This window comes from Heptranchias perlo, chromosome 26 (genome assembly GCF_035084215.1).
Source record: "Heptranchias perlo isolate sHepPer1 chromosome 26, sHepPer1.hap1, whole genome shotgun sequence".
Lineage (NCBI taxonomy): Eukaryota > Metazoa > Chordata > Chondrichthyes > Hexanchiformes > Hexanchidae > Heptranchias > Heptranchias perlo.
The window spans coordinates 16,436,504-16,463,797 of record NC_090350.1 but is presented as its reverse complement, the minus strand read 5'-3'; the positions used below and the strand labels follow the sequence as shown (position 1 = coordinate 16,463,797).

Below are 27,294 nucleotides of genomic sequence, written 5' to 3'. Positions count from 1 at the left end.
TTGAATCACTGGAATGGGTTGACAGGGTTTTGGTTTAACTTCTCATCTGAAGGACAAAAGCTCCAATGATGCACTTTCCCCAATATCAGTTCTTTACTGCTATGCTAAGTACATCATTGGTTTCTCAGGACCCTAACACAAAATCACACATAAATTGATATCTATTCCCATCTACCAAGCATCTACTAGCCCAACCACCACATTAAAATTGCTAACTAAAAATGTTGGCATGTGCTGTGACTTAGGACATCACATACACCACATTTTCTCATTTATATTATAATAAAGTAAGCCAAAAAATAAATTTACCTAAACCAACAACCTCTCCAGGTTACACACCAACTCACAAAGACTAGAGATGTCATTCTTGTGAAAGGGTATCATAGAATCATAGAAGTTACAACATGGAAACAGGCCCTTCGGCCCAACATGTCCATGTCGCCCAGTTTATACCACTAAGCTAGTCCCAATTTCCTGCACTTGGCCCATATCCCTCTATACCCATCTTACCCATGTAACTGTCCAAATGCTTTTTAAAAGACAAAATTGAACCCGCCTCTACTACTGCCTCTGGCAGCTCGTTCCAGACACTCACCACCCTTTGAGTGAAAAAATTGCCCCTCTGGACCCTTTTGTATCTCTCCCCTCTCACCTTAAATCTATGCCCCCTCGTTATAGACTCCCCTACCTTTGGGAAAAGATTTTGACTATCTACCTTATCTATGCCCCTCATTATTTTATAGACTTCTATAAGATCACCCCTTAACCTCCTACTCTCCAGGGAAAAAAGTCCCAGTCTATCTAACCTCTCCCTATAAGTCAAACCATCAAGTTCCGGTAGCATCCTAGTAAATCTTTTCTGCACTCTTTCTAGTTTAATAATATCCTTTCTATAATAGGGTGACCAGAACTGTACACAGTATTCCAAGTGTGGCCTTATTAATGTCTTGTACAACTTCAACAAGACATCCCAACTCCTGTATTCAATGTTCTGACCAATGAAACCAAGCATGCCGAATGCCTTCTTCACCACCCTATCCACCTGTGACTCCACTTTCAAGGAGCTATGAACCTGTACTCCTAGATCTCTTTGCTCTATAACTCTCCCCAACATCCTACCATTAACGGAGTAGGTCCTGGCCCGATTCGATCTACCAAAATGTATCGCCTCACATTTATCTAAATTAAACTCCATCTGCCATTCATCGGCCCACTGGCCCAATTTATCAAGATCCCGTTGCAATCCTAGATAACCTTCTTCACTGTCCACAATGCCACCAATCTTGGTGTCATCTGCAAACTTACTAACCATGCCTCCTAAATTCTCATCCAAATCATTAATATAAATAACAAATAACAGCGGACCCAGCACCGATCCATGAGGCACACCGCTGGACACAGGCCTCCAGTTTGAAAAACAACCCTCTACAACCACCCTCTGTCTTCTGTCGTCAATCCAATTTTGTATCCAATTGGCTACCTCACCTTGGATCCCGTGAGATTTAATCTTATGTAACAACCTACCATGCGGTACCTTGTCAAAGGCTTTGCTAAAGTCCATGTAGACCACATCTACTGCACAGCCCTCATCTATCTTCTTGGTTACCCCTTCAAAAATCTCAATCAAATTTGTGAGACATGATTTTCCTCTCACAAAACCATGCTGACTGTTCCTAATCAGTCCCTGCCTCTCCAAATGCCTGTAGATCCTGTCCCTCAGAATACCCTCTAACAATTTACCCACTACAGATGTCAGGCTCACCGGTCTGTAGTTCCCAGGCTTTTCCCTGCCGCCCTTCTTAAACAAAGGCACAACATTTGCTACCCTCCAATCTTCAGGCACCTCACCTGTAGCTGTCGATGATTCAAATATCTCTGCTAGGGGACCCGCAATTTCCTCCCTAACCTCCCATAACGTCCTGGGATACATTTCATCAGGTCCCGGAGATTTATCTACCTTGATGCACGTTAAGACTTCCAGCACCTCCCTCTCTGTAATATGTACACTCCTCAAGACATCACTATTTATTTCCCCAAGTTCCCTAACATCCATGCCTTTCTCAACCGTAAATACCGATGTGAAATATTCATTCAGGATCTCACCCATCTCTTGTGGTTCCACACATAGATGACCTTGTTGATCCTTAAGAGGCCCTACTCTCTCCCTAGTTACTCTTTTGCCCTTTATGTATTTGTAGAAGCTCTTTGGATTCTCCTTTGCCTTATCTGCCAAAGCAATCTCATGTCCCCTTTTTGCCCTCTTGATTTCTCTCTTAAAATTGGCATATGCTTTAAATCAACACCTGGAATTTTTAAATGGTACCTTTTGATATTAAATAAACTGCTATTGTTTTAATACGTGCATAACCTGGACAAAATCAGAAATAGTCTGTGTGTGGAAGAAACATTTATTACTGGTGGACACTGGTCACTAGTTGCAGAATACGGCTTCTTTCTTCTAGCTATTTGTGACTACAAAAAGTTATTTCACAAACTGGAGCCAAAGTAAATGACAAAATCAACATTGGACAGTTTAACATCTCAAGTCTGGTGTTCTGCTGCATATTTACTAAAATTATACAAGCACACACACACCCATAAAGCTGCCTCATTATAGCAACCTCTTAATAAGGGCCTCTCATCATAACAAACCTCTTTACTGGCCCCATTATAGGCAGTAACAAAGTTAAATGTTTTCCATAAGTGGAACTCTGACAAAAGCAACTATTTTGCTGAGTCCTATATATTTGGAAGAAGTTGAAAGTGATTTTGGGGTGTTTAACATGTCCACTCATTGTGGAGCAGTCATCAACAAAGCCAAATCAGGAGAGAACCAGTCAATTCCTGAAGTGTACTTGCTTTGGTCAGACTGCACCCGAAGTACTATGTCCAGTTTTGATTACCGAGTCACAAGGGAGCCATTGGAGCCCATGAAACAATACAAGGAACAGTTATGGGACTGCTCCCTAACATATGTCATAAGGAAAGACTGGAGAATCTTAGGCTTTTGAAAGGAGATGACTGAAAGGGGACACCCGAGAAATATAGAAAAGATGGCATTTGGAACAGCACTATGACAATAGGATAACACGCACTGGTGAAAAGCAAAATTCGGATTGATATCAGGAATATATTTTTCACCATAACAATGATCAACACATGGAATGGACTTACCTTCAGACAGCAGAAGCAAAAACGCTGGAATCATTTAAGAAACAGCTGGCTGCTGTGATGGGGACATTGTAAGTTTGTTCTGGATGGACAAGCTAAGTTGGACGAACTGCCCTTATATTATCATTTTACAGATCTTGAACAATGTCACATAAATATTTATAAAATGTAAGATTGTGATTAACGGGGAGCCAAAATAAGTAGTGGGGATGGCAAGAACAGTAACAGGGAAACAGTATCACCACTGCACCCTTTGCACAATGCTAGGAAGAGATTTCTCCCAGTCCCAAGGGGTTAAGAAGGGAAAAGAACTCTTTGAAGCCAGTTCAATTATGATAGGTGATGCAATTATTTTAAAAATTGAAAAGTATTGGATTTTTTGCTGTAAAATGTTGATCCACTTTTATTTCAAACACAATTCCTAACTAAAAAAGAACATTTCTATACGATCTTAAACATTATAACAACAACTTGCATTTATAGAGCACATTTAACATCGAAAAACAACTCAAAGAGCTTCACAGAGGTGTAATCAAATAATGGATTGCAAGACAAAGAAGGAAATATTATGAGGGGTGACCAAAAGCTTAGTCAAAGTGGTCGGTCTTAAGGAGGATCTTAAAGGAGGAGAGGGAGGTGGAGAGGTGAAAAAGTTTTGGGAAGGAATTCCAGAACTTCTATCTGTGAAGTGCCTTGGCGTTCTTTATATTAAAGGTGCTGTATAAATGCAAGTTGTTGTTGTCGATGATGAGTGCCTCTCATATTTCTTTATCCCTACTCATGATGTCACTATAGGTATTACTCCTAAGAAAAATGAAATAGTTACGATGAAATTTTACTCAATTTATCTCTGGGGGAAGGGAGGACAGAGAAATTTTGCAACGCCTTACCTGAGGAAGTTCAATGGGTTGGGTAAGGTCCAGAATACAGCAGACTCACGTTATCTGTGGAAGGCTTAAGTGCCTTTTCCAGCTCCATGTTTCCTTACGTTCTTACATCAGGTACAAAACAGGTTAGACATAGGGTGAAGCTCTCTCTACACTCTCCAACCTCAGGACAGCTGAGAGTTCTTTGCGAATTTTCAAAAATACACCAGTATGAGACATAGGACCATGGGTAGGGCATTCAGCCCCTTGAGCCTGTTCCAATGTTCAATTAGGTCATCGGTGATCTGTACCTCAACTCCACCAGCACTAGTCTACAACCTGACACTGACAATTTAGTGCCTATTAGTTCTGAAATACTTGTACATTTTTGACGTGTATTATTATGATTTCCCTTGCCACTGGCATTCTTCCACGTGTTGTAAAGCAGTCTATGGCATGAGATGAAGTAAAAAAGCTTCATTTTGTATTATTTTTGGCCATGGTACTGAATTGCTACTGTTCATAAAAGGGTTAAACTTGGATAGTTTGCTTTAATTACTGAAAGTACTTCCTTTTTGGTAACATTTACCATATGGTAGAACTGTATAGATTACTTTAATCCACGAGCATTGAGGGATTCAGGCAAGAGAAAGGCCACTAAAAGTTTTATGCTTACTTTTCGATATGCTTTCAGATAAATGATTAGTTACCCAAGGAAAACCAACAGATAGGAAAGTAACCTGTAGCTGCCATTATCCTGAAACATAGGAGGTCATTTTAACGGAACTCACCCGGCAGGAAACTGACAGGATTAGGTTATTCTTCGTTGACTTCAATAGGAAGTGAAATTGGGTGGGGTGTAGAACCAGTGTTCAACCTGATCCCTTCAGTTTCCTGCTGGTTCAGTTAAATTTACCTACAGATCTCTGCTGTGGAATTGTGTGTTTGACATGAGCCTTATCTGGTCCTGAAATCATGGTCGAAGTCTGAATATAAGCCTTGGTTTCCACAAACTGCTCAGGAGACTTGTTGTCTGGTGTGGCCAATCACAAGCATCAGATCTCGTCATTTTACTGCTATTTCCCACTAAAATTAGTTCTGGACTTTCCACAGATGTTCATGGGATTCTCGTGAATTGCCTCTATCACTATTCCTGCATCAATCCTGAAATGCAAATGGATGTGGTGTAATGATGGGGTTAGGGTAATTGCTAAACCCATTTGAGATATGTGTTACTTTTGCCACCTACCACTTGAGCAAGGCTTTCTCTGCACTGTGCAACTTCTGCTCTCTCTGGCTGGGGGACATGTCACATCTTCTGACGGAGGGCCTTGGAGCAGTTTCCTGGTCCTTGTTTCAGCACCCCTTTTGAAACCACATTGCTTCCCTCGCTTGGTACACGAGCCCCAGAGGCTCCACTCACCCAGTTCACATTGTGCTGTGAGAAATTAAGAAGTGAATGTTATTATCCCATCTGTGGAAAATTATTTTGAAAAAGGATTTAACTGTAAAATTAATACCAAAAATAAACACTTACAGACTGTTCCACTAAAGAGAATGTCTGAAAACATCAAGTTTAATCCATGCTTAATTCAGCTACAGTTGTAACACATTAATTTACATGATATTGAATTTTTGATCAAAAAAAGCTGTTTCATTCAATCATAGAATCATAGAACAGTTATTGCACAGAAAGAGGCCATTTAGCCCATTGAGCCTGTGACGGCTCGTTGTAAGAGCAATCCAGCAATCCAGTTAGTCCCATCCCCTGCTCTTTCTTCGTAGCCCTGCAAATTTTTTCCCTTCAAGTATTTATCCAATTCCTTTTTGAAAGCTACAATTGAATTTGCTTCCATCACCCTTTCAGGCAGCGATTCCAGATCATAAACACTCGCTGCGTAAAAAGGTTTTTCCTCATGTCGTCATTGGTTCTTTTGCCAATCACCTTAAATCTGTGTCCTCTGGTTCTCGACCCTTCCGCCAATGGGAACAGTTTCTCTTTATTTACTTTATCTACATGCTTCATGATTTTGAACACTTCTATCAAATCTGCTCTTAACCTTCTCTGCTCCAGGGAGAACAATCCCAGCTTCTCCAATCTATCCACATAACTGAAGATCTTCATCCCTGGAACAATTCTAGTAAATCTTTTCTGCACCCTCTCAAAGGCCTTCACATCCTTCCAAAATTGAGGTGCTGAGAATTGGACACAATACTCCAGTTGTGGCCGAACCAACGTTTTATAAAGGTTCCTTGCTTTTGTACTCTATGCCTCTATTTCTAAAGCCCAGGATGCCGTATGCTTTTTTAATTGCTTTCTCAACCTATCTTGCCACTTTCAAAGATTTGTGCAAATATACCCCTAGGTTCCTCTGTTCCTGCACCCCCTTTAGAATTGTTCCATTTAGTTTACATTGCCTCTCCTCATTCTTTCTGCCAAAATGTATCACTCCGCATTTCTGTGTGTTAAATTTCATCTCTCATGCGTTCGCCATTCCACCAGCCTGTCTATGTCCTCTTGAAGTCTATTATTATCCTCCTCACTGTTTAATACACTTACAGGTTTTGTGACATCTGCAAATTTTGAAATTGTGCCCTGTAGACCCAAGTCCAAGTTATTAAAATATATCAAAAAAGGCAGTGGTCCAAGTACTGACTCCTGGGGAACACCACTGTATACCTTCCACCAATCCAAAAATCAATCGTTCACCACTACTCTCTGTTTCCTGTCACTTAGCCAATTTTGTATCCATGCTGCCACTGCCCCTTTTATTCCATTTGCTTAAATCTGAGCCCCTTAAAAGGGGCAGTGGCAGCATGGATACGAAATAGGCTAAGTAACAGGAAATAGAGAGTAGTGGTGAACGGTTGATTTTTGGATGTTCCTGACAAGCCGATTATGTGGCACTTTATCAAACGCCTTTTGAAAGTCCATATACACAACATCAATCACACTGCCCTCATCAACCCTTCCTGTTACCTCATCAAAAAACTCAATCAAGTTAGTTAAACACGATTTGCCTTTAACAAATCCGAGCTGGCTTTCCTTTATTAATCCATACTTGTCCATGATTTAGTGTCACCATCAATTCCTTTTAAAAATTATTAAGCCCTTTTGTGCTGTGGAGTCATGCTGACTGGGAACGGGATTGAATCTGCCCTAAAAAAGAGAGGAATCTTTCATCCCACCAGTCTAAGCTGGAGTCAAAGCCAAGTTATAGACCTACAGTGGCTCAGCAGGTTTCCCAAGTGAGTGTCCTTGTCGACCTACAGTTCTAGCAGTGCAGAACAAATGACCAGGGGTTGGGCGATGGTCAGAGGATATTGGTGAGGACCTGGCTCAGAAACGCATATACAAACACCAATTTTAACTCAGCCATGTGAAGCAGCAGGCACAGCTGCCATCCTCAGGAAAATGAACTCAGCTCTTAATCCCAGTTAGGTTCCTGCCAGTCATTGAGTCAGAACCCAGGTGCACAGACCAGAGGTCAGCAAGTTGGAGAGATGCACCTCTTCCCTAGAAACTTGAATAACATTGCAATGAATGGCATTGTAGGCAATTTCAATTGATTATTTGTCAAACCAAATGATTAGTTTACAATAATTGTGGGGTTCTGTGATTTATTTGGTGGAAGTGATTGTTTTGTTTTAGGGTTTCTTCTGTTATTTTCTTACCATGACTCTTTTTAACCTATTTTAATACAGGGGTAGTTTTTGTTCATTAAGTTGAGAAAAGTCAATGATGAGTATTGGAACAATTTTACACTTTTAACTCCCAGTGTCAGGTTCAGGCATTCCTAAGAGAGGTATGGCTCCCTTCACATTGCTCCAAGAATCTCTTATCCAAATTTCTGCAAAACAGTACTTATTATGACATTTCCATTTCCCAAACCAACGTTCCTTGGGGAACACTTCCTTTGTGTGCCAGGTGTAACAAAATCATATACTTGTTCTTTATAAATAGCTAGCACAGAGGAAACCTGTCCTCCCTCCAGCTCCTGTGCCCACTCTAAGTGAGGACTATCAATATAAGGATAACCTTGTGTTCTGTACTTTCACGCCAAAATGGTGCGATGAAACTTGCCAAAAACTGTTTACTGGGATGGATTCCAAATCTGGTCCCACTCTTGACATCTAGTAACAATATCACTGTAGAAACTTAAAAAGAAAACAAAGTTTTAGTAAGCAGAGTTGAACTGATTCGTACTCACCAGCATGGCTACACTCCATGGTGCCATTTGTGGCTGCAAACCCCTCTGGACAGCTGTCATAACATTTCCCTCGATGCAGGTACAGTCCTTCTTTACATTTAGTACAAAAGTTTCTGCTGAAGCAGGCCTCACAGTTCTCAATTTTGCATTCTGGAAAGACAATGGTAAGGACGTCCTTAACTGGCATTGGAGCAATTTCATGTTTTGTAAGAATTAGAAAGATATAATGCAATGCAAACAAATAGCACGCTGACTTAATATTCTGTGACTGTAATCTGATACACAATCTTGTTTTTTTGACACAAGAAAAACAAATTGCATGCAAAAGCCTGTCTCTTTTTACCATTTGACAGCTTCTTTCTTTTGTAATTTTCAAAGTAATGCCTGCACCCCTTCTACAGTCAAGAGCTGCAAAAAAAGAACCTGTTCTTAATTTCTAAACCGGAATAGGGTATGAAGGAATGGGTCAAGCATAGAAAATGTCTTAATTCATGGAATTTGTTGAGTTAGTGTTAGCCTTGCCAGCGAACTGTTCATTGCAGTGCATGTAAGACGTATGGTTGAAGTTAAAGGGACTGTTACAAATTTTGGGACTATCTTAGTTATTCTCTTGGATTAGTGTCACTGGTCTCTTTGGTAAGCATATCCACCTCCCTCACGATCAGGAGTTTATTTTCATTACCCAATATCTAGACATAGAGTAGGGTGACCCAGGGGTGTAAAATGAGACCCTCTTTTATGAAGTGAATTCCATAATCCTCCACTTGCGTCTTCAGACGTGCTTCTCTAATCTTCTGAAACACGGAACTGATGAATACTCTATTGAGACACGGCCAATGTAAATTCACAAAGCTGGTTTATTTTACAGCACACATGGGCTTGAATAGAAGCATAATTACAGGCTTTTCACTTTTTCTATAATGTTTCCTATAATATACAAAACACTCTATGCTATCCTATTAGAGGTCTAAATGCTCACTTTTCTTTCCATTTTTGTCATCCCTAGCTAAAATCTGACTGGATCTATCTTAATTTCTGGCTGAAGCTGTGGTCTGTCTCTCACAGTAGACCTCACAACTGACCAGGGACATATGTTTCCCTCTTCTTTTATTGCCTGTGTGCATAGAAAGTGGAGGACTTAACCTCCAACTCTTTCCCTGTCCAGGGGTTGGCCATTAGAGCTGCCAATTAAACTGACCACCATCCCAGTGGAGGGCCCTGTCAACTAATTCCTGCTGTGTATGTATGAATTCAGTTCCTCCCAACATCTCAAGTGTGAATGCCGACCAGAAGTGTTTAAAATGTGATAACAAAACAGTCATTGTTCCAGATTGTTAAGGATAACAAGTTTCAATGGTTGGCCCATTAGCTTTTGGGAGAATTACCAATTCACTCTTTGTTCCATCGGCTCGAGCATGAGACTGTGCTGTGAATCTAACCCCCTTTAAGGGGCAAGATTTAGCTTAAAAGCAGCACTTTAATATAAATTATACCAAGATCCCTTCCATGGCAAAATGGTCAAAAATCCTGAAACACCACAGGAACATCACAGTCATTTTATTAAAATATCTCTGATTAATTGCTATCCATTCATTATTTCTTTTTACTTTTCCATTAGTTTATATATTGCTGCAGTTGTGCTTTTACTCATCTGGTTTCTGCAGGAGCTTACATTTAAACCAACAGATTACCTTCCATTGGCTGGCATCACCTCCAAAAAATATCAAACACACACGCCAATACTACGGTTTCTATTATGAAGACACTATCATTCACTAACCAAAATTACCTCTAATAATAGTGGGATTGTCACTCAGTAACCAAAATCACCTCCAGTTATGGTGGGATTGTCACTCAGTAACCAAAATCACCTTCAGTTATAGTGGCCACGAGATGAAAATTTTTTAAAAACTATAATTGAGGCAACCTTTATATTGTGCCTTGCAGTATGCTCATCAGGTTGATAGTTCCATAGTTGTTTTTCATGCTGATGTGGATGAGGATCCCACCAGAACAGCTTCAAGCACAACCCTGGATGTTAAAACAAAACTGGTGGCCTGTCCTAATTAAAAATGTGTAGCAGCAAATCTAAATGACAATATAGCATTTGGAGTTAATGGAACAGTCGCTGTCCTGCGGCTTCCACCAGTCGTGGAAGACTTCAAGCGAATCATTGTACATCGTGCAATCATATTCCATGGTCACATTTCTGGTCATCTTACCCATCATGAACCTGCACATGGCAGATTTCATCAGGTCCAAGAGGAGACCCACCAGGAGTCCTCACTTGCTCACCTTTACAAAAGGTGGCCAAAGAGAAACAGTAATGTGGGGGGAGGGGAAGGGGGACTGTAACCAACGGTTAAAAAGCAGCCCACTCAGATGATGGAATAGAGGCTCAATCTCTGTCAATGTATATAGATATGAAAGGTGTTTTTTTTTCCTGACAACAGAATGGACGCGCAGACAGAACATCTGTAAAGTGACTCAAGTATTGATTTAATGTCACTGTGCTGTGCAACACACTCCATCTAGGGTCCCAATGGTGCCAGGCAGGATCTCCAAATACAAGGTTGATGGTGTCAATGAGCTGACTGCTATCTCTAGTGCATGTGTGTTGGGGCAGGAAGGTAATTGAATGATGTAATAACTAATTACTTACAACATGGCCATTTTTAGCAAGGAGCTTGACTCCACAACCTTCTGACTCAGAGGCTATCACTAAACCAACGCTGATAAGGTTGAAGAAAGACTTTTTAACAATCAACACAGGCACCATACTTCAGGCAGGAAAGCAGCAGAAAAACTGTGAAAGGAGAATGTAAGGAGGCAGAATGCAGCACCAAGCTGCAAGTGGAGAAAATCTGTCCTGGTCAGGGATAGTTCAAGTTTTTTGTAACAGTGCCATGTATCGCACTACTGGGACCATTGTTTATTGTCTCTTCAGAAGATAAGAAGTTAGCTGGTTTACCCAGAATCTGTTAAGTATTAGCTTCATACATTAATTCACCAGTGGCTTTAAACAGGACTCCATAAAGAAGTTCATTACACAGAAAAACTGTGAACACCCAAATTAAAAAAACATTAATCCTCAGCATTGCTAGTACTGACCATTCACTGAAGGCATCCAGCCAATTTAAGCTATAATGAAAAGGGCTGATAAATTACAGGTCACTAAAACAAATAAAAATAAACTGCAAATGCTGAAAATACACAATGGGTCCATCAACATCTTTAAAGAGAAAAACAAGTTAACATTATGGGTATAGACTGTTCTGCCAAAGGGTCCATGTTGGAACACTAATCTGTCTTCTCTTTACAGACATTGATGGACCTGCTGTGTATTTCCAGCATTTTCTGCTTTATCTTGGTCACTTTAACCCTAGGTAACCCTTAAAACTTATCTCTTTGACCAAGCTTTTGGTCAGCAGTCCTAATATCTCTTTATGTGGCTCGGTGTCAAATTTTGTCTGATAACGTTCCTGTGAAGCGTCTTGCGATGTGTTTAACTATGTTAAAGGTGCTATAAAATGCAAGTTGTTGTTGTTGTTGCTATAACTTATGGTGAGGCAATGTAGAATCATAGAATCATAGAAAGGTTTACGGCACAGAAGGAGGCCATTCAGCCCAATGTGTCCACGCCGGCCAAATATGAGCCACCCAGCCTAATCCCACTTTCCAGCACTTGGTCCGTAGCCTTGTAGGTCACGGCAGTTCAGGTGCACATCCAGGTACTTTTTAAATGAGTTGAGGGTTTCTGCCTCTACCACCTTTTCAGGCAGTGAGTTCCAGAATCCTACCACACTCTGGATGAAAAATTTTTCCTCAGCTCCCCTCTAATCCTTCGACAAATCACTTTAAATCTATGCCCCCTGGTTATTGACCTCTCTGCTATGGGAAATAGCTCCTTCCTATCCACTCTATCTAGGCCCCTCATAATTTTGTACACCTCAATTAAATCACCCCTCAACCTCCTCTATTCCAAACAGAACAAACCCAGCCTGTCCAATCTTTCCTCATAGCTAAAATTCTCCAGTCTGCCAACATCCTCGTAAATCTCCTCTGCACCCTCTCCAGTGCAATTACATCCTTCCAGTAATGTGGTGACCAGAACTGTACACAGTACTCAAGCTATGGCCTAACCAGTGTTTTATTCAGTTCCAGCATAACCTCCCTGCTCTTATATTCTATGCCTCGGCTAATAAAGCGAAGTATTCCATATGCCTTCTTAACCACCTTATCTACATGTCCTGCTACCTTCAGGGATCTGTGGACATGCACTCCAAGGTTCCTCACTTCCTCTACACCTTTCAGTATCCTCCCATTTATTGTGTACTCCCTTGCCTTGTTTGCCCTCCCCAAATGCATTACCTCACACTTCGCCAATTGAATTACATTTGCCACTTTGCTGCCCACCTGACCAGTCCATTGATATCTTCCTGCAGTCTACAGCTTTCCTCCTCACTATCAATCCCACGGCCAATTTTTGTATCATCCGCAAACTTCTTAATCATGCCCCCTACACTTAAGTCCAAATCATTAATATATATCACAAAAGACAAGGGACCTAATACTGAGCCCTGCGGAACCCCACTGGAAACAGCCTTCCAGTCACAAAACGCCCGTTGACCATTACCCTTCCTGCCACAGAGCCAATTTTGGATCCAACTTGCCACTCTCCCTTGGATTCCATGGGCCTCTACTTTTTTGACCATCTGCCATGTGGGACCTTTTCAAAAGCCTTGCTAAAATCCATGTAGACTACATCAAATGCACTACCTTCATCGACCCTCCTTGCGAATTCCTCAATCAAGTTAGTCAGACCGAGAATATTATGCGCAATTCTGGGTACCTTAACTCCAAAAAGACACTGGGTTTGATGGAGATTGCGAGCAAGAAGACAATTCCAAAATTCAAACATCAATTTTTTATAAGGGCAGACTGACAGAGTTCAAATCCAATCGGGCCAATTACCGTCCCATCAGTCTACTCTCAATCATCAGCAAAGTGATGGAAGGTGTCATCGACAGTGCTATCAAGCGGCACTTACTCACCAATAACCTGCTCACCGATGCTCAGTTTGGGTTCCGCCAGGACCACTCGGCTCCAGACCTCATTACAGCCTTGGTCCAAACACGGACAAAAGAGCTGAATTCCAGAGGTGAGGTGAGAGTGACTGCCCTTGATGTCAAGGCAGCATTTGACCGAGTGTGGCACCAAGGAGCCCTGGTAAAATTGAAGTCAGTGGGAATCAGGGGGAAAACTCTCCAATGGCAGGAGTCATACCAAGCACAAAGGAACATGGTAGTTGTTGTTGGAGGCCAATCATCTCAGCCCCAGGACAAAGCTGCAGGAGTTCCTCAGGGCAGTGTCCTAGGCCCAACCATCTACAGCTGCTTCATCAATGACCTTCCTTCCATCATAAGGTCAGAAATGGGGATGTTCGCTGATGATTGCACAGTGTTCAGTTCCATTCGCAAACCCTCAGATAGTGAAGCAGTCCATGCCCGCATGCAGCAAGACCTGGACAACATCCAGGCTTGGGCTGATAAGTGGCAAGTGACATTTGTGCCAGACAAATGCCAGGCATAACCATCTCCCCTTGACATTCAATGGCATTAGCATCGCAGAATCCCCCGCCATCAACATCCTGGGGGTCACCATTGACCAGAAACTTAATTGGACGAGCCACATAAATACTGTGGCGACAAGGACAGGTCAGAGGCTGGGTATTCTGCGGCGAGTGACTCACCCCCTAACTCCCCAAAGCCTTTCCACCATCTACAAGACACAGGTCAGGAGTGTGATGGAATACTCTCCACTTGCCTGGATGAGTGCAGTTCCAACAACACTCAAGAAGCTTGACACCATCCAGGACAAAGCAGCCCATTTGATTAGCACCCCATCCACCACCCTAAACATTCACTCCCTTCACCACCGGCGTACCGTGGCTGCAGTGTGTACCATCCACAGGATGCATTGCAGCAACTCGCCAAGGCTTCTTCGACAGCACCTCCCAAACCCACGACCTCTACCACCTAGAAGGACAAGGGCAGCAGGCACATGGGAACAACACCACCTGCACGTTCCCCTCCAAGTCACACACCATTCTGACTTGGAAATATATCGCTGTTCCTTCATCGTCACTGGGTCAAAATCCTGGAACTCCCTACCTAAAAGCACTGTGGGAGAACCTTCACCACATGGACTGCAGCGGTTCAAGAAGGTGGCTCATCACCACCTTCTCAAGGGCAATTAGGGATGGGCAATAAATTGCCAGCGACGCCCACATCCCATGAACGAATTTTTCAAAAAGTTAAAGTAATTTTCATTGTAGATAAGAATATCGAAGGAGAATCTGACCAAGGTCTTTAAATGCTGGACAGCAGGGATAAGCAGGTAATTGAACGTAAACTGTGATCACAGAACAGGCATAAGTACAAATCAGCAAAGTTGAAATGAAATGAGAGATTCGTATTTCCCACAGAATAGTAGATATGTGGAATTGACGCCAATAATAGTCGTGAGTGCCATGTTGATTTAATGCCTTTAAAAGTAGCTGGACAAATATCTGACTAGAAAGATAGTTGAAGCTTACAACAGTAATTATAGATATGGATGATTATAGGTACTAAAGACTGTGATTCCAGTCCTGTTGGGACCATTGACATGGTATATGAGGAAATCTGAGAAATACAGCTGGTCAGGATTGAAAAATGTAGATTGTGAAGTTAGATTGGAATCCTGAACTTGTCTCTGAAATTATCATCAAGGGAAATTTCACATTTTTATCTTTTTGGAAATTTTGGCTGAGAGTTTTCAGGGGATTATATAACTTGGATAACAGTACAAATTACAACATGGTCAATCAATGGGAACATTCTTCATGCACCAAGTGTTGTTTTCTGGTTCCATGGTTCTCAGACCTGCCAAGTGACACTCATTAAAAGTAACAATCACTCAGTTTGATTCAAAATACAGTCCTATGTTATTACAGTAAATCTAAATATGCTTAAATGAGTAAGCAATCTGTTTCACCCTTGCTGATAATGAAAGCCATTCCTTCCATCTCCCAAATGTTGACAGTTCTTATGTGCATGCTCAGGGAGCAAATCTCTCCATTTTAATTTTAAAACTTCTGGCCTTTCCTACTTGAACGCTAAAACATTTGCATTGATTAATTAACGTCCATGTAATTTCTTCTAAAAGCTCAACAGATTAACATCTAACTTTACAATCAACATTAGTCTAGGGTTCAACTCCTAGTCTGAGTTGAGCAAGCCGATCTCAATAGCAAGAGTGCCAAAAACAGCCCCAATGTCCCTCGGTGGGGAAGGGGGAAAAATTGGTCAAGGTTCTTCCTTTTGATTATGATCTGGTGACCTCGGCTGGCAAGTGTGAAAATATGTTTGTCAGGTGAGGGAAAAGCCTTTCATTGTTGAACAGTCTGCTGACACTCATTGTCTAGGCTCATGCTTGAATGGCCAAGTGGCTGAGGTAGCAGAGGCTGACCATTGCCACTGGAAGTGTACCCAGGCAAGGAGTTGAGACCTACAGGTGACCAGGAACGAAGGTGTAAATTTGGCAGAAAATAGAAAGGCAGGAAAAAGATGCATGTTCTAAAAATGATTATATGGTTCTTGAGCTTTAATCTTCATTCTCTGCACTCCATGGCAGATTGCCTCTCAGTCGCAGGTATTACACTAAGCAGTTGAACAAAAAAAGCACAGAAACTCCTAAGGGAGAGAACAGAAAACAATGAAATTCCCATCCCCCCAAAAAAATCACTACTCAGAGTGCTTCCTCCAAAGATCAAGTGAGTGTGAAAAACTGTGGCAGATGGAGTTCAATGTGAGGAAATGCGAGGTCATCCACTTTGGATCCAAGAAACATAGATCAGATTATTTTCTAAATGGTGAGAAGTTAGGAGCTGTGGCGGAGCAGAGAGATTTAGGGGTCCATGTACAGAAACCATTAAAAACTAGTGGACAGGTACAAAAAATAATTAAGAAGTCGAAGGAAATGTTAGCCTCCACCTCAAGGGAGCTGGAATACAAAGGGTTGGAAGTTATGATATTGTTGTATAAAGCTCGGCTTAGCTCTCATCTGGAGTACTGCATTCAGTTCTGGGCACTGCACCTCAGGAAGGATATATTGGCCTTTGCAATACTGGTCAGGAATGCAGACTGAAGTCATGCAGATCAATGGACTGGATGTGGATGGCCCACTTCTTGTCAGAATCCACCAGCTCCATTCTCTTAAAGATGAGTGGCCAAGCTGTCATCTTCAACAACATGATCTATTTCCAAAACAACACTACAATAATGGCTAGATTGTCAGTCACGTGTCATATCTGTGTGAGGGGCATGCACTGCAGATATAATTCACCATGTGAATATCAGTCCAACAAGACCACAAGAAACAGTAGCAATGAAGCTTCACATATGGCTTCTGCTGTTTGTGAAACTCTCTTCCGGTGTTACATTGTTACTCTGACCTTTACATGCAGAAATCAACCTTCACTTGCGGAATCAGAGCTGCTATATGTGTATGAGGAGATGCCAAACTATGTAATGTTCCCATTGGTACAATTCCAAGTACAATTTCTCAAGGTCTTTCTGGCATCCCAATGACCATCAGGAAAATAGTCCTAAAATTGCTATCCTTGTTCGTTAGCTTCAGCTAGGACTAGTCCATACACTCTCCAATGTACAAAACTAGAACGCAACATTTTGAAATGATTTGTTCTGTTTCCTTAAAGCTACCTTGATGCCCTTTCAAGATTTTTTAAGAGGCTATGGTAATATTATATGAGGTGCTAATTTCTTACGCATGCCGCTGACAGTTCCTGTTGTTGTGTGTGTTACGGGTTACCGGATGTCAAAGGAATGCATCTGAAATTAACACTCCATTACTGGGAAACTTTGTTACATTTGATTTGCTGGTGTGATTGATGCACACTGAACAATGTCACTCAGCCACACTAGTCAGGTTATACTGACTGCACACAAATGGGAGCTCTGGCTTCTTCTTAAACTTGGAGCACCAGTGCAAATGTGTAACCAGATGTTGAAAGCAGGAATAAAGTGCAAATGGAATTCGTTATATCATCAGTGCACCAAGAAATATTCTTTCAATCAATTTGACCATATATGCACAAGACTTAGATTGCACACAAAGGAATTTCAATAGTATGCAGCATGAAACAGAATAATTATTAGCTGGATGTGGTTATGAGGTAGTAATCTAATGACGGAGCCGATTGAACAATCAAATCAACTGCTTGAATTGATGCACAACTGCCAATTTATTTGATTTTTATCGCAAGTCACAATTTTAGTCAAAATGTATTGGCCGTTCAGAGATGGGTCAAGCCCACATGATTTTGAATTTCTGTGAGATTTATAGAGTTTTGCCCCTGCTTAGCTCACCCTTTCAATGTATACTTGTTTTTAGTGTGCTGCTTTTGTACTGCAGTGAAGAATGTTTTTTTTAAATTATAATTTTTTAAATTTCCACAAAGTAGCATTCGATTCAAAGATGCAACGCTCTTCCCCTCTTCTGTTGGTTTCTCCATTCTTCTCCGCCGACACGCCGTTCTCCCTGATTTTTGCACCATTGCTGCTGCCTCTAAGCTCAAGTGATTTCTTTTTATTCGTTCATGGGATGTGGGCAAGGCCAGTATTTATTGCCCATCCCTAATTGCCCTTGAGAAGGTGGTGGTGAGCTGCCTTCTTGAACCGCTGCAGTCCGTGTGGTGAAGGTTCTCCCACAGTGCTGTTAGGAAGGGAGTTCCAGGATTTTGACCCAGCGACGATGAAGGAACGGCGATATATTTCGAAGTCGGGATGGTGTGTGACTTGGAGGGGAATGTGCAGGTGATGGTGTTCCCATGCACCTGCTGCCCTTGTCCTTCTAGGTGGTAGAGGTCGCGGGTTTGGGAGGTGCTGTCGAAGAAGCCTTGGTGAGTTGCTGCAGTGCATCCTGTGGATGGTACACACTGCAGCCACGGTGCGCCGGTGGTGAAGGGAGTGAATGTTTAGGGTGGTGGATGGGGTGAAAATCAAGCGGGCTGCTTTGTTCTGGATGGTGACGAGCTTCTTGAGTGTTGTTGGAGCTGCACTCATCCAGGCAAGTGGAGAGTATTCCATCACATGCTTGACTTGTGCCTTGTAGATGATGAAAAGGCTTTGGGGAGTCAGGAGGTGAGTCACTCGCTGCAGAATCGCCAGCCTCTGAACTGCTCTTGTAGCCACAGTATTTATGTGGCTGGTCCAGTTAAGTTTCTGGTCAATGGTGACAGCCAGGATGTTGATGGTGGGGGATTCGACAATGGTAATGCCAATAAATGTCAAGGGGAGGTGTTTAGACTCTCTCTTGTTGGAGATGGTCATTGCCTGGCACTTGTCTGGTGCGAATGTTACTTGCCACTTATCAGCCCAAGCCTGGATGTTGTCCAGGTCTTGCTGCATGCGGGCTCGGACTGCTTCATTATCTGTGGGGCTGCGAAAGGAACCTAACACTGTGCAATCATCAACGAACATCCCTATTTCTGACCTTATGATGGAGAGAAGTGATATGCACTTCTCCGCCTTCACTGACCCTGACCTCAAGAGCTTGCTGCTTTGACAGTAAAACTATGGAGGCAATATTAATCCTGCCCCTAAAATAGCGGAAGGGATAATTCAACTTTTATAGAACATCACCGAAAGTGAAAATCTGGCATATTCTGTAACGGTCGGGGGATCTGCTTAACCACCAAAATGGTGAAGGTGAAAATCTACCCTCCTGTTTCCAGAATTCTCCTCTTTCTCCCCAGTATCTGCCAGGTTCCTGCTCTAAGAGAGCTGGGCCATTTCCTGCTCCCAGGTTTTGCTCAATAAATCCCCCCAATCAATAATAATAAATGGGTGATTGAGGTAGATTTAGACAATTAAAAAAAAAATGTTTTGTTTTAAATCTATGGAGGCAGTTTTAACCAGCAGATACCAGGTGGGTTGGCAGTTAATATCACCCAATTTATTTACCCACCCTGGAGCCACTTAGCCAAGTTCCATTCTGTTGTGGGCAGGCGGGCGGTGGTTTCCCACTGCAATTAAAATCCAGGCCTATATTTCAGCAATAATAGGGATTGGAAACATGTGGATGCCATTGAATCAAATTCCCTATTTGTCATCAATAGAGTTTTATATATATATATATATATATATATATATATATAGAAATAAAAGCTTTTATTAAAAAGTTTTTTAAAAATTCCTTTTCTCTGTTGAGACATTATCAGCTTCATGGGCAAAAAGTAAGGGGGAAAATGGCAAATAGAGGGCACAAAAACAAGGCTCATTATACCAGCCATCATGTATAGTGGGCAAATTGCATTCGCTGAAATGTGTCCGCGGTAAGCGTGGGGACTGTATTGGTTTTCTAATTTTAACAGTTATTTTCCCAATAATAACAGATAACTACTTGGGAAAGAAGTTTTAAGGTGAAGAAAATTAGGAAAATATTAAAGCGTGCCACTTATATTTAATTTTATTTACCATCCCTTAAATCTTTGTATCCTTCCCTCCCCTGTGCCTCACAAGGCATCCAGCACACTTCTCTCAGACAGGAGAAAACCTAAGGAAATAATAATAGATGAACATTACAGAAAAAATCAGTCTCGTGATTTTCGCACTCTGGAGTTTGATGAGGCAATCAGTTGCTAGTAAACTGCTAACTGTATCTTTGTGTGGTTTATGATCCCACCCCTTCCCTTAAGACGTGACTTTAAGCCTTACAGCCAGTCCCTAGTATTTGTTATATATAACACATGTCCTATTGCAGTTTTATGTGTGAGTTTTGCTCTGCTTGAGCCCATTTTTGTAGTGGCTGTCAATGATACCATATGTTAGCTTTGGATGAAGAAGGCTGTTCAGCCCATTTGATCTCATCCTTCTAGGATACCAACTCTACAAACTTCCCATTGCAACATCTAACTGTTTCCTAAATGAGTCCAGTGTTGTAACTTCAACCACTTTTCCTGACAATCCATTTTAACTGTTCATCATCCATTGTGTAAAATAATACTTCCTGGCAATTGTCTGAAATTTACTTTTTGCACACCTAGATCTGTGTCCTCTTGCCCTTCTGCCCTGGTGTATCTGATGCTACTGTTCCTGATTTACTTTCTCTCCCATTAAAGCAACTTGTATACCTCTATAAGGTCAGCTTCCTCATAGTACTTCCCTCTGACACCACGGGTCAGCATCTTTATTCTCCTCAGTACTGCCTCCCAGACCTTGATAGTTTCCTTCTGTCACAGTTACTAGAATTGTATTCCGGTCATGATGATCACATAGGAACAACTGTTTTTATGACAACAGGTCTACCATAAATAAACTCCAACTATGAGAAATTCTAGTTCTGGTAATTATCTGAGTGTTTAATTCTCTGGTGTGTCATGTGTTCCATTATGGCAATAGTGACAGCCAATCCATTTCTAATTGTTAGCTCAGCTAACACTGACTCAGATGAATGGAACAGCAACAGGATCAGTTTATAATCGTAGAATTCAGGTTCAGCAGCTCTTTTGTCCAGTCATAATGATTCTGTCACATAATGATTTTATCTGCAGTTGCTTTGTTTTCAAAACCTATTGATGCCAGTTACCCTGCACCAGTTCATTCCCTCCTCTCTCCATTTCTTTCTCTCCCCTCCCACATTCACCTCTCCCAGCTCACCATCACTTCTTTTCCTTTTTTCTACCATTTTGATCCCTTCCTCTCACTGCCCTCTCTTTTCTTACATCTTTACAGAAAGAAAGAGCTTGCATTCATATATCCTCAGGACATCCCAAAGCACCTCACAGGCAGTGGGTTACACAGCCAAATTGCACACAGCAAGGTCCAACAAACAGCAATGAGATAAATGACCAGCTAATCTGTTTTGGAGGTAGGATAAATGTCAGCCAGGGCACTGGGAAAACTCCCGACTGTTCTTCCAATAGTGTCATGGGGTCATTTACATCACCTGAATAGGCAGCTAAAAGGCAGCTCTCATCTAAAATGCAGTACCACTGACAATATGGCACTCCCCCAGTACTGCAATAAAGTGTCAGCCTTAGTTATGTGCTCAAGTCCTGGAGTAGAGCTTGAACTCATAACCTTCTGGCTCAGACACAACAGTGCTACGCACTGAGCCAAGCTAAAGCTTCTTTATGTTTATGTTCTCCTTTCTCTCTGACATATTTATTCTCTTTCTCTTCCACTACCTCCTCATTCTATCACTCGCTTTCTCTCTGACACACTGGCAGCAAGACTATTTTAAATATGTTCATGTGTAAAATGAATGAATTACTGCTGGAATAAAAACAGAAAATGTTGGAAATACTCAGCAAGTCAGGCAGCATCTGTGGAGAAAGAAACAGAGTTAACATTTCAGGTCAAAGACCTTTTGTCAGAACTTCGATCTGAAACGTTAACTCTGTTTCTTTCTCCACACATGTTGCCTGACTTGCTGAGTATTTCCAGCATCTTCTGTTTTTATTTCAGATTTCCAGCATCTGCAGTATTTTGCTTCTGAATTACTGCAGGACTTCAGTAATTTATTTGTATATGGGCATGGAAATTAAACCGACCAGAGTTCCTACACCTTCCAAAACATAGCTTCTACCAATTTGTGTAAATTCAGACTCCACAGTACAATTACTGTATATTCTGAGCAATGGCACATTTTTAGAAAAAAGAATTTCAGGACTAAAAGTATTTCTGCTAAAAGGTATTTACAAAAAATATATATTTTTGTGGTATATTTGGTGCGGTATTGCTAGTAGATAAACGTTTTTTCAATCAAAAAATTCAAGTGCAAGTTAAACATGCATCACAAGTATGTGCCATTGCTCTGTTCAAGTAGCAGTGAGTGAAACAAGCAAAAAACAGAATAAATATTTTTTCTGTGATTACAAAAGTTATGATTGGAAAAAGTAGAGTTTTATTTCCAACACACGAAACTCTAAGTTTGCGTGATGCAGTCAGTTGTTCCTAATGCATTTGATTCTCTTTCAGGTTTTCCAGTGGCATTTCCTTAACTCTTAGATATCCTGATTTGACACTTGATCTTGGCCTCAGGTTGCTCCAATGTAGCGGGGTTGTCAGCAAATGAATAATTCTTCAGTCAAACACTAAGAAAGAAGAAATTACAAAGTATGCAGGGTTATGGAGAGAGAGCAGGGCAATAGGATTTGTCTTGGATCGCTCCAGCAAAGAGTGACACAGACACAAAGGGCTGAACGGCTTCCTTCTGAGCTGTAAACTTCTTTACTTTGTCGAACAATCAGTCTGTGAAAGCCTCCTCAAAATTTTTCTTTTCAACCATGTATTCAGTCAACTTTCCTAATTCTTCCACTACCAGGTCCATCGTGCCTTGGGATTTTTTATTATGCAATATGAATTTAAGTTGTTGTTATTGATCTGTGAAGTTCATTATAAGAAAAAAGAAGACCCTGGTCATAAGGAGCTTTGATCAAAGTCACCCAAGCCTTGTTGCTACTTACACAAAGTTTAGCCTCAACATTGTGTCGAAAAGCAATGTTGTGGACCAATTTTTTTACATGCATAGCAACAGGAGGTAATGTTCAGAGGTAACTGCTCATTGTTCAAGCAATGGTCAAAAGTAATTCAATTCTTCCATTCATACTTAAAGGACTATCGCTGAATCATCCAAATGTTTCTCCTTAATCAATTAAAGCATATAAGAGAATGCTTGCTTCAGTATTGATCTTTTTGTTGTTTCATTTGTCCTGCCTCTTGGACCAGATGGGTCTACGAGGATTCCACTTTCACCTCGGGTCCACCCATAGGGGATTCAGCAGGCCACCAATGGACATGTTGTTGGGAGAATCAGTCCTGCTGGCAGCCAGTGGAGCTAACATCCTCCACTGCAAATTGGAGTGTGTTGGAAACTGGAAGCACTCTGGCTTAGAAATAACCATATACACAGGGCACTTGACATGTCTGTACAAACTGAGTTGGGTTTGGATTGCCGACTCTTGTCTCTGGCGTCATCACGTCACTCTCTACTCTGTCTGAAGAGAAAGTCCAGGCTCTAAACAACTTCTGTTTAAAACTGAACAGTCCTCCCATGTCTACTTTGCAATACCAATTAATTTCTGTCATTTCATTGACGTAGGGAAAAAGCAAATGTTTTCTCATTTATACTTATCAGAGATTCAAAGACTTCGATCAGAATGTCACCCAAGATAATCTTAAACTTTCCAAAAATTAGTGGGGTTTGCCATTTTGCTGCTCAAGTTCTTTCCGAACTGGTATTCCTGTTAAATACAGACTGCTATTTATAAACTAGTTTTGGAAACAGGAAAACTATAACTGGAAACTATTCAAGTTGGAAAGGGATTAAGACTGGGGTATCCAGAACCTCCTGTTATTTATACAAGATACATATGTGTGACTTGGATGAAATTAACTAAACCAAGGTATTAAAGTTTGCAAATAATACTAAAATTAGTGGCAGCGCAGGCAATGTGAAGCTATGCAACTTGACACAGGAGAAGTTGAATCTTTTTTACATCCAGTTAATGGGAAATGCAATAAAATGTTGACGAGCATAAAATAATTGGTACAAGATCAAGGAACTAAATTAGGGAGCATGCAGGGATTTGAACAGTAACACAGCGGACTGCTCAGCTTAGGCACAATTGTGGAAATATTTTTGAAACGATAAGCCCAGTGGATGCCTGCAATAAAAAGAAAAACAAGCAAGGCACTGGAGACGTTGTTATTGTTTAAGGCACAGGTTAACTCTTGAATGCTGTGTGCAATGTCGGCCATAGGAAGAATATTATAGCCCTTGGCAGAGTGCAGCATAGAACAACCAGGATGATACCCAGTCCCAAGAAATGAAAGCTCAGATTTTAACCCAGCCCAACGGGTTCGGCGAGTCATTAAAATGGTGGTGGGAGGGTTTGCGCCACGTTCCCAACACGTTCCCACCCATCACCAATTCCATGCAAAATGGAATTGGGAAAGCAGCCCAACACAGCCAGCCGGGGGCCGACTTAAGATGTAGAAGGCACGGCCCGATGACAACACAATTTTAACTTGTGAGGCGCGGATGGCAGCAAAACCCTCAGTGAAGCCTGGCAGGATTTAGCGGGGTGGGCAAGGTATGTTGATTCTTGAATTTTTGTTCGGAATCCTTGTGGGCCAGGAGGAGTAGGAGTGTTCCGCCAGGCCCTGCATGGAATCCTTGGGCCTCCCCAGTCCCGGCCTTGTCTCTGCCTACCAGAGCCAGCAGCTCCTTGGAGACCCCTCCCCACCAGCCTAGGGTCCCTGGTGACGTTCGGCTCCCAGGACTATTCCCACTCCTGCCCAATGGCCATGACATCACTCACAGAAGTTGAGAGGGCTTCACACTCACCTAGCACAGATACCTCTTTAAAAAAAGTTTCCTTTTCTTTCCCTTCTGCCTTTTCCCTCACTTTCTTTTCTACTTTTTTCTTCTCTGGGTTACTTCTCCCATTAAATTTTTGTCTTTTACCCCATTTCTTCCTTTCCCCTATACACTTCCATCTCCTTAGAATCATTGAATCAGACAGCACAGAAGGAGGCCATTCAGCCCATTGTGCTTGTGCCGGTTTTTTGAAAGAACTATCCAATTAGTCCCAGCCCTGGCAAATCTTTCCTTTACAAGTAGAATCATAGAATGGTTTCAGCAAAGAAGGAGACCATTCGGCCCATCGAGCCCATGCAAGCTCTTTATAAGAGCAATCCACTTAGTCCCAATCCCCTACTCTTTCCCCGTAGCCCTGCAAATTTGCAGGGGCTGGGTCAGGCAGTAGCTCACCTCGCAGCGGACCATCAGTATATATCCAATTCCCTTTTGAAAGTTACTATTGAATTTGCTTCCACCACCTTTTCAGGAAGTTTATTCCAGATCATAACAGCTCGCTGCATAAAAATCTCCCCTCTGGTTCTTTTGCCAATTATTTGAAATCTGTGTCCTCTGGTCACCAACACTCCTGCCAGTAGAAACAATTTCTCCTTATTTACTCTATCAAAACCCTTCATAATTTTGAACACCACTTTCAAATCTCCCTTTAACCTTCTTTGCTCCAAAGAGAACAACCCCAGCTTCTCCAGTCTCTCCACATAACTGAAGTCCCTCATCCCTGATACCATTCTAGTAAATCTCCCCTGCACCCTCTCCAAGGCCTTGACTTCCTTCCAAAAGTGTGGTGCTCAGAATTGGACACAGTACTCCAGCCGAGGCCTAACCAATTATTTATAAATATTTAGCAAAACTTAACATAAAAAATTACCATACCAGCATCAATGGTGCATTGGAAATGGCATCTAAACTCGGGGCTGATTTGTTCAAGTCCATGACCAAGCTCGAACCCACAACCCTCTAACTCTGAGGCACGGATGCTACCAACTGACTCAAGCTAGCATTGTTACAAGAGAACATTTATCTAGAAAACTGATCAAGTCTCTGCTCTTCAAAAATTACAGGATTAAGATTCCTATGGTCACTAGGAGCTGGAAACCCAGCCCTTTGAGAAATACTAACCATCGTATAAATCATTACAAGAAAAAGTTATGAAGTGACCACTATATGGGGTTAAATTGGATAACCACCGAAAATGGGCAGATTGTGGTCAGTGATTAACCTGTTCATTGCACTGCAGGCAGAACTGCCTGCTGTTTTCAATGATTTCTGCATGAAGCCAGCGCAACCTATGCTGTTGATTGCCTGCGAGCATCAGGAGGGGCCCCAATATCGCGAGTGGTTCGTGCTTTTTAAAGGAAGCCTGCACCTCTTAAAGGGGAGGTGAATTGTGGCTGCAAGAAGTGGTGGGAGTCCTTTGTGAAGTGATTCAGTGCTCTAATACTTTGAAGAATGGCTGAGCCTGGGTGAGATCGTGCAACAAGGTTCTCTGATAATGCACTGGAGACCTTGGTGCAAAAGGTGGAGAGAAGGAGGCACATCCTGTATCCGCAAGGGTGCAGGACGCCCAGCAGACTTATGGGAGGAAGTAGCGGCAGAGGTCAATGCCAGGAACATAGCTCCAAGAACATGGATGCAGTGCAGAAAGAAGTTCAATGATTTAACATGAGTTGTCGAGGTGAGTGAGTGAGTTCAATCTTCAAATGGCATATCGTACCAATTGCACCATCCACTGCTCAATTCACTATACTCCCATCACCCACCTATCAACAATCTCCATCAATCAGTACTCAACCCTTCAATTCATATGGTTCACCTCACCCTCACACACTCAGCACTGTTACAAGCCTCACACCCACAACTCACAGCTCACAGACACTGGCAGCTATTCAACCATGACCGCCACATCACCCAAACATCTTGCAGGACACTCACTGACACACTTCCCTCTTACTTGCAGGAGAAGGTGGCGCATAATAGGAGGCAGCAACAAACAACTAGAGGAGGACAAGTGTGCCTACATGTTTTAACCCCCATGGAGGCTACAATGCTGGCCAACATGGGAAAGGCCATCACTGAGGCCGTGGCCACTGGCAGCACTGGAGGGATCGATGATGAGAGTTTCTGCATACCTAATCCTCCTTCTCTCTTCCCACTTCTCCCTCATCCCACAATCTTTTCTGACTCACAAGCTGCATGAGCAAGAGGAAAAGGAGGAGGAGGAGGAATTGGAAGAGGATGTGGAGGAAGAGGAGGCTACAACAAAGACAGGCCCTTTTTCCTCTCCCCTCATCACAACCCAAACTTTGTCTCTTTGTCATTTCAGATATCCAAGAACTGGAACCTTCCTGTTAGAGGAGGCAGAGGAAGAAGACAATGATGATGAAGCGACACCATCCTCAATCTTACACTCACACCCACCAGCTCAGAGACTGACACTGCACGTACTTTAGAGGCTAGGATAGAGGCGAGATCTGCATGTGGTGAGACACCAGGCATAAGTGCGCAGGAGCCAGGGTGGGGGAACGGATACTGCAGGTGCCAGCTCACCAGAGGGCGAGGTGGCACACTAGTTCTGCTGCAGAGAATTCAGATGAGGA

General features: G+C 42.1%; 1 protein-coding gene across 4 annotated transcripts in view; it reads right to left on the bottom strand.

Annotated features, from left to right (window-relative positions):
• Nucleotides 1–27,294, bottom strand: part of rspo1 (R-spondin 1) — a 131,302-nt gene that overhangs the window by 46,659 nt on the left and 57,349 nt on the right. For all 4 annotated transcript variants that reach the window (XM_068006448.1, XM_068006449.1, XM_068006447.1 and 1 more), the window contains exons 4-5: nucleotides 8,249–8,398; nucleotides 5,287–5,475 (exon numbers count right to left, since the gene is read on the bottom strand). In XM_068006448.1, the coding sequence (XP_067862549.1) occupies nucleotides 5,287–5,475; nucleotides 8,249–8,398 (339 nt within the window). The remainder of the gene's footprint in view (nucleotides 1–5,286; nucleotides 5,476–8,248; nucleotides 8,399–27,294) is intronic.